General features: G+C 43.4%; 1 protein-coding gene across 2 annotated transcripts in view; it reads left to right on the plus strand.

Moving 5' to 3' along the window:
• Positions 1–11228, plus strand: part of ATP7A (ATPase copper transporting alpha) — a 30853-nt gene extending 19625 nt beyond the window's left edge. For both annotated transcript variants that reach the window (XM_037407980.1, XM_037407981.1), the window contains exons 13-23: positions 107–261; positions 568–702; positions 1636–1830; positions 2030–2212; positions 3139–3352; positions 3990–4136; positions 4578–4720; positions 5052–5255; positions 5832–5949; positions 6466–6568; positions 7376–11228. In XM_037407980.1, coding sequence (XP_037263877.1) covers positions 107–261; positions 568–702; positions 1636–1830; positions 2030–2212; positions 3139–3352; positions 3990–4136; positions 4578–4720; positions 5052–5255; positions 5832–5949; positions 6466–6568; positions 7376–7652 — 1874 coding nt within the window. In that variant the 3' untranslated portion in view covers positions 7653–11228. The remainder of the gene's footprint in view (positions 1–106; positions 262–567; positions 703–1635; positions 1831–2029; positions 2213–3138; positions 3353–3989; positions 4137–4577; positions 4721–5051; positions 5256–5831; positions 5950–6465; positions 6569–7375) is intronic.
• The last annotated feature ends 883 nt before the right edge of the window (positions 11229–12111 follow it).

The following is a 12111-nucleotide window of genomic DNA, read 5'->3' on the forward strand; positions in this document are numbered from 1 at the left end:
GAGTTAACTGATGTTCTCCTCAGTCTTCTAACTGCATGTTAGGAGTTGGTAGCTGCTATAATGTTGCCGAAATATACCTTAGTATCTGTCCTTGACCTTTCCTTAGGTGAAGCAATGCCTGTGACTAAAAAACCTGGCAATACAGTTATTGCAGGTTCGATTAATCAGAATGGATCACTGCTGATTTCGGCAACCCATGTCGGAGCTGATACAACTCTTTCCCAGATTGTTAAACTTGTGGAGGAGGCCCAGACCTCAAAGGTAGAGTATTATCAAATTAAGCATTTGGGTTTCATCTTATCATTTAGGCATCAGCACATCAAATCGTTTAAAGAGTGGTTAAGATTATTTAGGCTTGCATTGCAGTTGCATAATGAAGTATCTTGGTGAATAAGGACTTTGATATGGTCTGCTGTTCCAAGTCTCGTCGTCTTATTAAGCAAATACATAATTATAAAGTGTGGTATGCCAAATGTGCTGCAAACAGAAGCTATGATTATGTCTCTGTCTGAAGGCGTGCAAGACAGTAAGCATGATGTTGCCTGAGCTGATGTTTTTCCTTCCTAGGCTCCTATCCAGCAATTTGCAGACAAACTTAGTGGCTGCTTCGTTCCTTTTATTGTGGCTGTCTCTGTGGCTACCCTTTTTGTCTGGATTGTAATTGGATTTGTGGATTTTGAAATAGTAGAAAAATACTTTCTGGTAAGTAAGTCTCCTTAAACACCTTCTGAAATAGGTAAAAAAGAGTTAGCCTACAAGTCTGTTAGACTGCGATCATTGCCTTTACCTGAATTATCCTTGCAGGCAGTTGCTGACTGTAGATATTATATTATTGTTCTTGTTATATTTTTCATATTGCTTTTTTTAACACTTTTATATTTATACTTACCACTCCTAGGTTTATACTTAAAGAGAATCTGCAGCAATTCATCAACTCCTAAAAATTAGTACTTAAAACGAAAAAGTTAATTAAAAGCAGTGGATACTAAATGTCAAAATTGCCCGCTTTCTGTTCCTCCTTTGTGGGGAAGAGAAGTCCCTTGTGTCACAAGCTCCACTTCTGCATCTAGTTTTGTTAGCATAGCTCGGTGTAAATTCATCTTTGAAATCAGTGGAATTAATCTTCATTGCAGATGCAAGCAGAGGATCAGGATCCTAACTTGTACCTTAGGGTTGCTTTAGGTCACAGGTTTCCTAGTTAATGACAGTTTCTGTAGAATTTATTAGCTTCCAGGAAGGCAATCTTCAAATCCTTTGTTGCTGTATTTGTCGTTGATAGAGTATCTTTTATTACATTGTGGCGTAATATTGTTGATAGAGTATCTTTTATTGCTTGACAGCATACAGAAGTTACCATAGCACGGGGTACCTTACTTGGGAAAATGTCCTGTAAATAAGACAGATTGTGGGTATAGGCAGTATAGAACAGAACTTAGTTAACTAGTCATTATCTTTGTCATTAATCTTACCTTTACCATGATTTGCCTGTGCTTTACTACTTAGTATTAAGTATTTTAGCTTATATACTTGCCGATTATTTTTTTTTTTTTTTTAACATCAAAGGCAACATGTAGTTGAATATGTTGTTTCTACTGTTTGATTTCTTCTGTAACTGAAATAAACTTCTGTCACTAGGGTTACAATAAGAGCATTTCTGCAGCTGAAGTGGTAATCCGCTTTGCTTTCCAAGCCTCTATCACAGTGCTGTGCATTGCGTGCCCCTGTTCTCTGGGATTAGCCACCCCGACAGCGGTGATGGTCGGCACTGGAGTGGGAGCCCAGAACGGCATCCTGATCAAAGGAGGCGAGCCGCTGGAGATGGCACACAAGGTAGGAAACGCAGGAGGTTGCTACCAGGGTGGTGCTGGTGGCGTTTTACCGCTGGCTGCCCTAGTAGGTAATTACGTGTGCTTCGGTGTGTGTCGGTAAGTGACGGATCGTTAGTGAATTGGGTTGAACTGGGTGGTTTTCTGAGGCAGCTACACCTTAAAGCTTTTTTACTGAATGAAGTCTTCCTGGTTTGTTGCAGGTAAAGGTGGTCGTATTTGACAAAACGGGTACTATTACTCATGGGACTCCCGAAGTGATGCAGGTGAAGTTTCTAGTGGAGAGTAACCAACTACCACACAATAAAATGCTGGCGATAGTGGGGACCGCAGAGAGTAATAGCGAGCATCCTCTTGGAGTAGCAATAACAAAATACTGCAAAAAGGTAAGATAGTTGTACGGGAAAAGTGTAGCTTGTGTTATGGAGGAACCTCTCCTGCAGTACTTAATATGTATGAATAGTCTTGTGTTATTTAAAAAGTAATTGGTGTATCCAGTCGGGAAAGCTGAAAGTTGAGGAGCCACATAAATCGCTTAATCCTGTATTAGGTGTGCTGGATACTCCAGCTTAAGTTTTCATGGTTGATGTTTCTCTGTTCCTGGTAGAGTTAGTGTGGCTGCACTTTATTTCGTGAGGTTTGTAAATGCATCTCGTGGTCTAACCTCAGCCAGCAGCTAATAGCGAAGCACCGTGCAGCTGCCAACTCGCTCCCTGCCCCCAGCCCACACAGCGGGATGGGGAGGAGGAGCGGGGAAAAGGTAAAACTCATGGGTTGACATAAGAATTTAATAACTGATGTGAAATAAAGTAAAAACTAATAACGGTTGTAATGGAAAGGAGGGAGAAGAGGAGAGGAATAAAATCCAAAGGGAAAAAACCCAAGTGATGCATGATACAATTGCTCACCGCCCGCTGACCGGTGCCCAGCCAGTCCCCGAGCAGCGATCGGCCGGCCCTGGCCAGCTCCCCCTGGTTTATACACTCAACGTAATGTTCTATGGTATGGAGTATCCTATGGCTAGTTCAGGCCAGCTGTCCTGGCCGTGTCCCCTTCCCAATTTCTTGTGCCCCTCCAGCCTTCTGGCTGGCAGGGTCTGAGAAGCTGAAAAGCCCTTGACTTGGTATAAAATTACCTAACAACAACTAAACCCATCCGTGTGCTATCGACATTTACTCTCATACCAAATCCAAAACACAGCGCTGCACTGGCTATCAAGAAGAAAATTAACTGTGTCCCAGCTGAAACCAGGACAATGTGGCATGCTTTTATATATTTTAAATTTTTCTCTGCTTGCATCCTTTTTCTTTAGGAGCTGGACTCGGAAACCCTTGGGACATGTACAGATTTTCAGGTAGTTCCAGGCTGCGGCATTAGTTGTAAAGTCACCAATATTGAAGGACTACTCTACAGGAAAAATAAGATGGTTGAAGAAAACAATATGAAAAATGTGACACTTGTGAAAATTGAGGAAAGTATGGACAGATTGGTACAGCCTGCTTCCATTATTGATGCTGAACTACCAAGTAAGCTAACTCTGATTTATAGAATGAAAGGGATAATTTTTGCTTTTGTGTCTTTAGGATCCATAAGAATGAGGTCACTTCTTTCTGCCCTGGAGAATCATCAAGGCAGATGTGAAGTCATTGGTTTATGTCGTGCTCGCACATCAGTCAGGTCACTTTGATTAAATACAGTTTGAAGTTACATGTTGAATATGGGGCTGGAAAATCATACAGGAATTGTCTTGCAGCTCTGTTTTTACTTTGCTTCATCCCAAGTTACCATTTGCTAGCCAAAATTATGTGTGTGTGCACACTTCTCCAATCAAGAACAGCTCGTTGTTAGATCGTTCAACTCGATGGGGCTGTGAGATACCTATTGGAAGCACTGAGGGAGGGACTGGGTTCTTCACTGTCTTTGTGACCTGTGATTCTTGGTCCACTGACCTGGTTAACTACCCCCGACTGAAGAAGCTGTGGTGGCTGTCTAGTTAGGGACACATGGAAATGTTGGTAGGGCAGAAGGTATTGAGAACTACTTTCTGCTTGGGTTATCTGTAAATGGTATTCCAGCGCGTACTGGGAGAACCTGGATAGGATTAGCTGGAGGGAAACTTCCCAGTTATTCGTATTACAGTAGGATTGTGTTTTCTTCCTTCAGCTGCTGTGACCTCTCAGAAATACTCTGTTCTCATTGGGAACCGGGAATGGATGAACAGAAACGGCCTCCTTGTTAAAAATGAGGTTGACAAAGCCATGACAGAACACGAGCAGAGAGGTCGCACAGCGGTTCTGGCAGCTGTTGATGGTAAGTTCAGTGCTGTGCTGTTTTTTTTTATTCAGGGGTCGATTTGTCACTATTTAAATAGAAAGTAATAAGTAACAATGTCATAGCCGTTACACCTGATGAAGAGAGATCATTAGCTCATTTTGTAACACTTCCATATGAGAAAGACCTCTTCCTGCCTGCCTTAGCGGACTCGAGAGTTGAACAATAAAGCAAAGACTTCAAAGAGAGCAAAGGGGAAGAAAGAAGAGAAAAGAATAATTTTATTTGTTATTGGACAGTCCATGCTCTGTGTTTCCTCAGACACTGCTGCCCTGATAGCTGTTCTCATTCTGTGTTTTACTGGCGATGCTACCGCTTCTGGAATTGGTCTTACTGGGGAAAAACAGTCAAGTTTTTTTTTTTTTCTTAAAGCAATAAAGATCTTTATTACAAACTCATTCTTTCCTTCTGTTCTTTTAGGGGTGCTTTGCGGCTTGATAGCTATTGCTGATACTGTGAAACCAGAAGCTGAGCTGGCAGTCTATACTTTGAAGAGTATGGGATTAGAAGTTGTCCTGATGACTGGTGACAACAGCAAAACAGCGAGATCTATCGCCTCTCAGGTGAGCTGTTCTCCTGCGCGTTTGAAGCTTGCTACCAGCCGCTTCCAGGAAGTATGTTTTGTCATGTTGATGCTGCTTGTGGCTGGCTTAAAGCCAGTCTGTTGTGAAAAATGGTAATTTAAATTCAGAATAAAGGGGGAACAAAAGGAGCCTTTTTGAATGGAAGCAGCAGCTTCAACTTGGAATTCAGAGCTCTGTTCACACTGTGATGGGTTTGGTCCTTAGGTCGAGCGATAGGTCTCGGCCTTCCTAGTCACATCATTAAAAGCAGAAGCTTTGCTAGCTAGTAGAAAAGCTGTGAGACAGCTTTGTACTTTCTCTCTCTCTTTAGGTTGGCATCACCAAAGTGTTCGCAGAGGTTCTTCCCTCCCACAAAGTAGCCAAAGTGAAACAGCTACAAGATGAAGGAAAGCGGGTGGCCATGGTTGGAGACGGTATCAACGACTCCCCAGCTCTTGCTATGGCAAATGTGGGAATAGCTATCGGCACGGGTACTGATGTAGCCATTGAGGCAGCTGATGTGGTTCTAATTAGGGTAAGAAATTAAGAGTGCTTCATTAAAATGAGATGGTGAGAGGGGTCGGAAGGCCCAGGATGTCTTGAATGATTCAGACCGCTGCTGAGGTGTACAACCTTCATAAGCCCGGAGAACTGGGGCAGAGAAGAGATTGTCGTCATCATGTTTCAGTGTAGTGATGATTATCCTATGAAGGAAACTCCCCCATTTTCTGGGTACTGTATATTGTGGAGGTAATTAAAGTTTGGGAGTGGGAAAAGGAGAAAGCAACCTGACCTTTGGCAAACAAATTATACTTCGGTACCTCCAAGCTTACAGTCGCTTCTTCCTACACGTCAACACCACCTTGACAGGAATTGTGGTCAGTGCCTAGAGCTGTGCACGTCATTTGGATTGCGATGACGTCTGGAATAAATGGAATTGGTGCTGATTGATTGGGCTGTGCAGACAGACTAGAGCAGCCTGCAGAATGCTTACTGTGTGCAGCCTGTAATGTCCAGGGTGTGGTGTTAGCTTTAAAATAGGAGTATGATGATGCTACGTATATGCGCTTTTTTTTTCTCTGAGCTCACCAATAAACATTTTAACTTGCAGGATGACTTGATGGATGTGGTAGCAAGCATAGATTTATCGAGGAAAACTGTGAAAAGGATCCGGATCAACTTTGTCTTCGCTCTAATTTATAATCTCATTGGTGTTCCAATAGCTGCTGGTATGTGAACAGTTCCCTGCAGTAATAAGGTCGTGCTTAGCGAGTAGAAGATGGCAGTGATTTACTGTTGTGTGGAAGAGTATCCATTTTCTGCATTTCTGACTGTCAGTAAGCGCACCGTGCTATGCCTGGGGGTGTTGCAGCAGTATATGTGCCCTGTCCTCCTCCTGCGTTATGGCTATTACAGATATGCTCAGCACATCAAAATAACTTTAAGATAAAAGGCTTATTGAATGAGCCCGATCCTGTGAACAGGCAGTTTACTGCAAGGCAGGCAAGACATACCTGCCTCTGAATGTCGGGCTGCGTAAGTGACGCGTCCAGCTGTATCCACCTGGAGGCTCTGGCTGAGGTACAACACAAATAGTCGTGTATTAAATATTTGTCACTTAACACTGAACTAAAATTCTATTTATTGACATTGAAATACAGCTACGATTAGACAGTCCATGTGGAATTGTGTGTGTTAATGTATGAAATGCTGTGCGCCTGCTGTGACCTACCGCTGTTTTCCAGGTGCCTTCATGCCCCTCGGTTTGGTTTTGCAGCCCTGGATGGGCTCTGCAGCAATGGCTGCCTCCTCCGTGTCTGTTGTGCTTTCTTCTCTGCTGCTAAAGATGTGAGTACGAACCATTTTGTAATGGGGATTTGAAGCTCGGGTCTTTCTCTCTGGTGGCAAAAATCCAAGTGTGGGACTCCGACAAATTCTGAAGACCATCAGGCAGGGCTGTGTTCAGCAGCACTCGGTTTTCCTCTTGCTTGAGGAGTCGGTTGGTCCGACGCACTCCAGACAGTAGTGTTTATAGTGTCACTTCTAAAGTGAAATGTACAAATCAGAAGTGTGTTCAGAATGGGAAATTCCTTAGTGGCCTGTGTGTGTTTGTGTGCGATCTTGTGGGGACACGCTGGCTTCTGGGACCGTGCAGCTGTACACGGCGCGCTGGCACTGAGGATTGTTGCAGCCGGTGAGCCAAGCTGCCGCGTTTGTCACTGCGTTACTGTCCCTTACTCCATGGTGTTAGGGGTAGCGTAGCCTTGTGGTGGGAATTGTAGCCTTTGTTACCACACGAGGTTTTGGAAGGAGAGTGGAAGAGCTGGTAGGTGACGGCTACAGTGTTCTGCTCTCAGTAGATACGTTTTGCCAGTGTTTTGCACATGCTCAGCCCCACCGGAGCAGTTAAATACTGAGCGATGCACGTCAGCTTTACCGGTTCCTCAGAGCCCTGGCCAAAAAGCACTGGGTTAGCTTATGGTTGTATAGTAGCCTTGCAAAATCTGAAACTTCATCACTGTATAATTATCATCAAATGATGAATGTCTCTGGCTTGTGCACGATCATAGCATGTAGGCTAGTTCCTTCCCGTATTTCAGTGTACCTTACTCCAACCTGAGATGTATTGTTATCTTTGGTTTTTTCCTTTTTTAGGTACCAGAAACCAAGTTCTGAGAAACTCGAGGTCCGGGCCCGTGGCCAAATGAGGCACAAGAGCCCGTCGGAAATCAGTGTCCGCATTGGAATTGATGAGATGGGGACGGGCTCTCCTAAACTGAGCTTAATGGATCGGATCATCAATTACAGTAGAGCCTCTATAAATTCTCTCTTCTCAGACAAGCGCTCGGTGAACAGCGTTGTTCTTAACGAACCAGACAAGCATTCACTCTTGGTGGGAGATTTTGGAGAGGATGATGACACGGCATTATGAAAGACTCGCCCCTCCCCTCCCACTCTTGCTAAGCAAAAAAAAAACCAACCAAAACAGCTGTCTAGAAGTCTGTGTATGCACTGAGCATTTCTGGAGGTCTTTTCAGGTGTACTACTTTTAGTGTGGAAAGCTGGTTTTCCAGTGACTTTCCAGGGTCTTTGTTGGTTTTTTTTTAACTAGACTTACCAAAAAAAATGGTGCGGGGGCTGTTATTGCTCACATGCAGGCCTGTGTTACCATTCCATGAAGCTTGCAGTATAGCTTTTTTTTTGGCCAGATGTCAGAATACAGTTAAGGAAACTAAGGAACCAGAAACTTTTTTCCCAGCCTTATCACAGACTGCTTTGTGCATTGCCAGGTTTAGTACTGCGTTAAAAAATTACAAATTACTGCATCTGCAAAATACTGGAAAAATACTGGAGGTTCTGCATTTGCAGATAGATGTGCCTTACTTCAGAACTTCCAGGACCCCTCGTTTCCATAGCCCGCCTTCTACCAGTAATGGTTCCTCTCAAACGCCTTTTCTTTTTAAAACACCTGGTTCCAGCTTTTCACACTCCTAGCTTCAAAGCATCTCGCTGTTTGTGATCTGGATTCCTGCGGGGCAGAGGTAACTGAGAGGTTTGGGGTTTGCTTTCCAGCGTCGTACCCACTTTTAACTCTGTGCATCCGAGCCCCGCTACACTCCCAAGGTCGCCTGCTGGAAGGTGGAATAGGTTGGGAGGTTTGCTTGTTCCCAGCCTCACCTAAGCCAAAAACTCCTGCAACGTCCGAATGCAATGTGAATGGGTATTAGTGGGAACTTTTCGCTTTTAAGAAGGCAACAACGTAGGTAGTGCTCACTAATGGTCTACCAGCACTCCTTAAATGAAGCAGGGTAGTTTGGACCAGTGCCACGCAGACTGCCTTTAAAATCTTTGCAGTTCAGTCTTTGCAGATATCTAACACCATCAAAGGGTTCATGATGTGTGAGATACTGCACTGACATCAGTTGCTTGTGAAGGTAAGTGTCTGTAAACCAGGAATGGTCCAGAATCCACTCCATAGATTGATCCAGACCTCCTTTGCTTGGGATGTTCAGATCCAGGCTTTGTGAATTAAGACAGTCTTCATTTGTTACTGAAATGAAGTATCAAAATGCAAATTTTAATTGTTAATATTAAAAATATTCTCAGTGAGAAAAAGGTGGTCATCACCCTGTAACTTGCTACCTGTTTCTTACTTAACAAATCTTGTTCTTTGAATTCTCTGCTGAGATGGCTGTAGGAAGCGATTGCTGGGGTGAATAATATTGAATTACATGATGAGATACAGTCCGTGGTGTAAACGTGTAATTCCAGGTTGTGCTTGTAGAGAAGTACTCACTTCAGAGTGCAATAAAGAGATCTCTGTAATGTTCTAGTCTTTAACTTGAAGTCTGATGTCAGCGCATGGATTATGTGTGTAAAAAAAGTTGTAAGTAAATAGCTTTTGCATTTTATCTGAGAACTACCAGGAAAATACCAGTGTACGGAAACCGAAGAGCTGTGCTATGGAACATGCTGTTAGTAAATCAGTACACTTCTTACACTGCTGTGAGGAGAACAACATAACTTGTTGCTGCCGCTAGTTTAAGAAACAAAGTATTTCTGTTGCAGGATTTAGGTTCTTAATATCTCTACGTGAATATAGATATTTTTTAAAATTAGATTATAGCTATATGTATGTATTGTAGTGTTAAGAAATCCTGAGATATGTTACTGTAAAGCCATTCCATAAGATGTTTTTCTGTTTTCAGCAACAAAGCTGTTTTTACAAGGCAGATATTACCTAAAAACTGTTTGTATTGTGATGAGGTTTTAGTGCTTTGCAACAATGCAAACTGTTCCCAAAGATCTCCATTTCCCTGTTTATCCACGCTCATTCTCAGTGTTGTTCTTGGCAAGATTCTGCAAATGAAAGGGGAATATTCTCCGTATTTTCATCGGGATTGTGCTCGTGGGCGGTCTTAAGTTGTGAAGACACAAGGCGGATCCTAGCGTGTTTTCAGACGGGAGTTTTACCGCTGCAGGTGCTGGCGTGGCACGTCAATGATGGGCATCATGCTCTTACCACAGGAAACAGAGGAGTAACTTAGGATTAAATTCCTGGCTGGTAAATAATGTGTCATGAAGACTTTGTTAAATTATTTCCGAATATGTTTTCAGAGCGCTTTGACCTTTTGTCATCCAAACTGTACATAGGTTGACTGTTTACAGTGGAGTGTTGGCTTTATCACTAGCTTTTTTCCAGTAGACATGTTTTTCTAGGCTCTTCCATTTTCTGTGAAACCCAGTTATTTGATCCAGTTAGATCAAAATAAGGCTACTTTGCAAAACCAGGACCCTTAAGAGGCACAGAGATGATTATTGGGGAATAAGGAACAGTAAAATGCTGGCTGAGAGGGAACGGGCTGGCAGCTTGTAAGTACAGCCAGAGGATCAAGCTGTAGGAGGAGGACGTACCTACGGATCAGGATCAGCGTTAGCCCAAGAGCAGGCGGGTGTGAGGTGGCTGTGATAAATCTGGGCACGGACTGAGATGGAGCTTTTCAACTCGAGCAGCTGTTGGGTTCTGGAACAGTTTCTGTTAGAGCAAGCATGGGTGGAAAGCAGATCGCTGTTGTGTTTCTGAGGAGTATGAAGTGATGCCAGAACAGCAGCGGTCCAGGCTTACTGACCCAGGAAGCCCCTTTTAATCCAGTTTTCCTCTGTAGGAAAAACTGTCTGAGATTTGTCTTTTGAACTTGAATTTAGTACATGGTATGTTTGAGTACTGTGTAGCTCATCAAGAAATTCAGAGTCCAGATCTTTGAAAACAGGTTGCCTGTCCAACACCCCCCCCCCCAAGGGTGTGATACTGACTTACAGAATGTTCATCTTGTGATTAAAATACTATAAAAGGTGCTTTATGTTGAAGAACCAAAAATCTTCCAGTTTGAATGTACAATGCAAGTGAAATAAAGTGGGAGCTAAATTTCCCAAATGTGAATGTTTTGATATGTAAATATGTTACTCATGTTGGAAACAGTTTGGATTCAGAAACCCAAAATATCACTTGGAAACACAGAGTTACAAATGCAATTGTATTACTAGTTTGTCTATTGTATTGTTTTCTGTAACTATTATTTATAAAACCTGTGCTCTATTTAAAAAACAAAGTACATATGCTCTGCTCAAGGCTTTAAAAATTGCTCTTTGAATCTTACCAATAAACTTTTAAAAGAGTAGATACTCAAAATTTTATACAAAAAAAAAATGTGAAGGTGACAAAACACAATAGAAGCAAGCATCTTTATTTATTAAAAAGTATGTTTATTTTTTTTTGCTTACAACTTCCAATGAAATGTTTCAAACAAAATCTTTTTTATTGAGTTCTGGTATGAGGAATGGAGAAATGAATGCTGGTGTGGAATGTTGATTTAGTGCTGTTACATTTCCTCACACCTAGAAACCTGTAGCCTCATACTTCCTTTTCTTTTAAGACTGTGCCTCCATCATCATAATGGCAATTGTAAGCTATATAATAAAAATGTAATGTCCAAATACTGTTTTAAATAATGTTCTTTGGTCTCCTTTAAATGTTTCTTTCGCTGACTTACCAGGTTCTACTGCCAGCTGTGCAGGATGTGCCCCTGTCCCTTGGGCACGCTCTCAGTTCAGAGGGCAGGCACGGCACCACGCACGGCACCGGCACTGCGGGGACGCGGGACATCCCGGCCTGAGGATGAAGTGTGCTCTGCAGGGGGGAGGGCCCCGGGAGCAGCTTTGTACGGCACTCGTCCTTCCCCTGCCCCATGTAAGAGTGCGCTGGGTGAACGGGGAGAGGCGAAGCCACTGTTGTTTTTTCTTGTTCAGCAAAAGGCTGAGGATCAGGGTTTCTTAGTGTGTTTCCAGCGCTGCTACACTGCATGACCTCGAGCGGGACATTCAGCCCCACCTGGAGCTGTAGGGCTGTTGGCAAGTGGTGGGGGTGAGAGGTGGGAATTGCGGAGTAGCCATCGTGTGAAGAGCACTCCTTTGTTACGGATCCGTGGAGTAGCTGAGGCTGGAGAAGACTGCTGGAGGTCGCGTAGTTGAAACCTGCCGGAGCTGGTCACCCAGGCCTGAGATGTTTAATATCTCCACAACCTCTTTGGGCAGTCTTTTTCCAGTCGTCAATCACCCTCACAGTAAAAAAGTGTTATCTTGGGATGAAATGTCCTCCGTTCCCATTTGTGCCCGTTGCCTCTTGTTCTTTCACCGGGCGCTGCTGGGAAGGGGCTGGCTAAGCGCAGAGGTGCAGGCAGTCACTCCTTGTCCTGGAGGAAAGTGCCAAGTATGAAGCGGTGGGGAAAGTTCCATGTGAGTGCTCCTATGTTCTTCTTATGGGGATGGCCAGGCTCCCATCTCCAAAATAATCATTTGGGTCAAAATCTAGCACAGATCTCCTGCCAAAGCCT

Source organism: Falco rusticolus, chromosome 14, assembly GCF_015220075.1.
Source record: "Falco rusticolus isolate bFalRus1 chromosome 14, bFalRus1.pri, whole genome shotgun sequence".
Taxonomy (NCBI): Eukaryota; Metazoa; Chordata; class Aves; order Falconiformes; family Falconidae; genus Falco; species Falco rusticolus.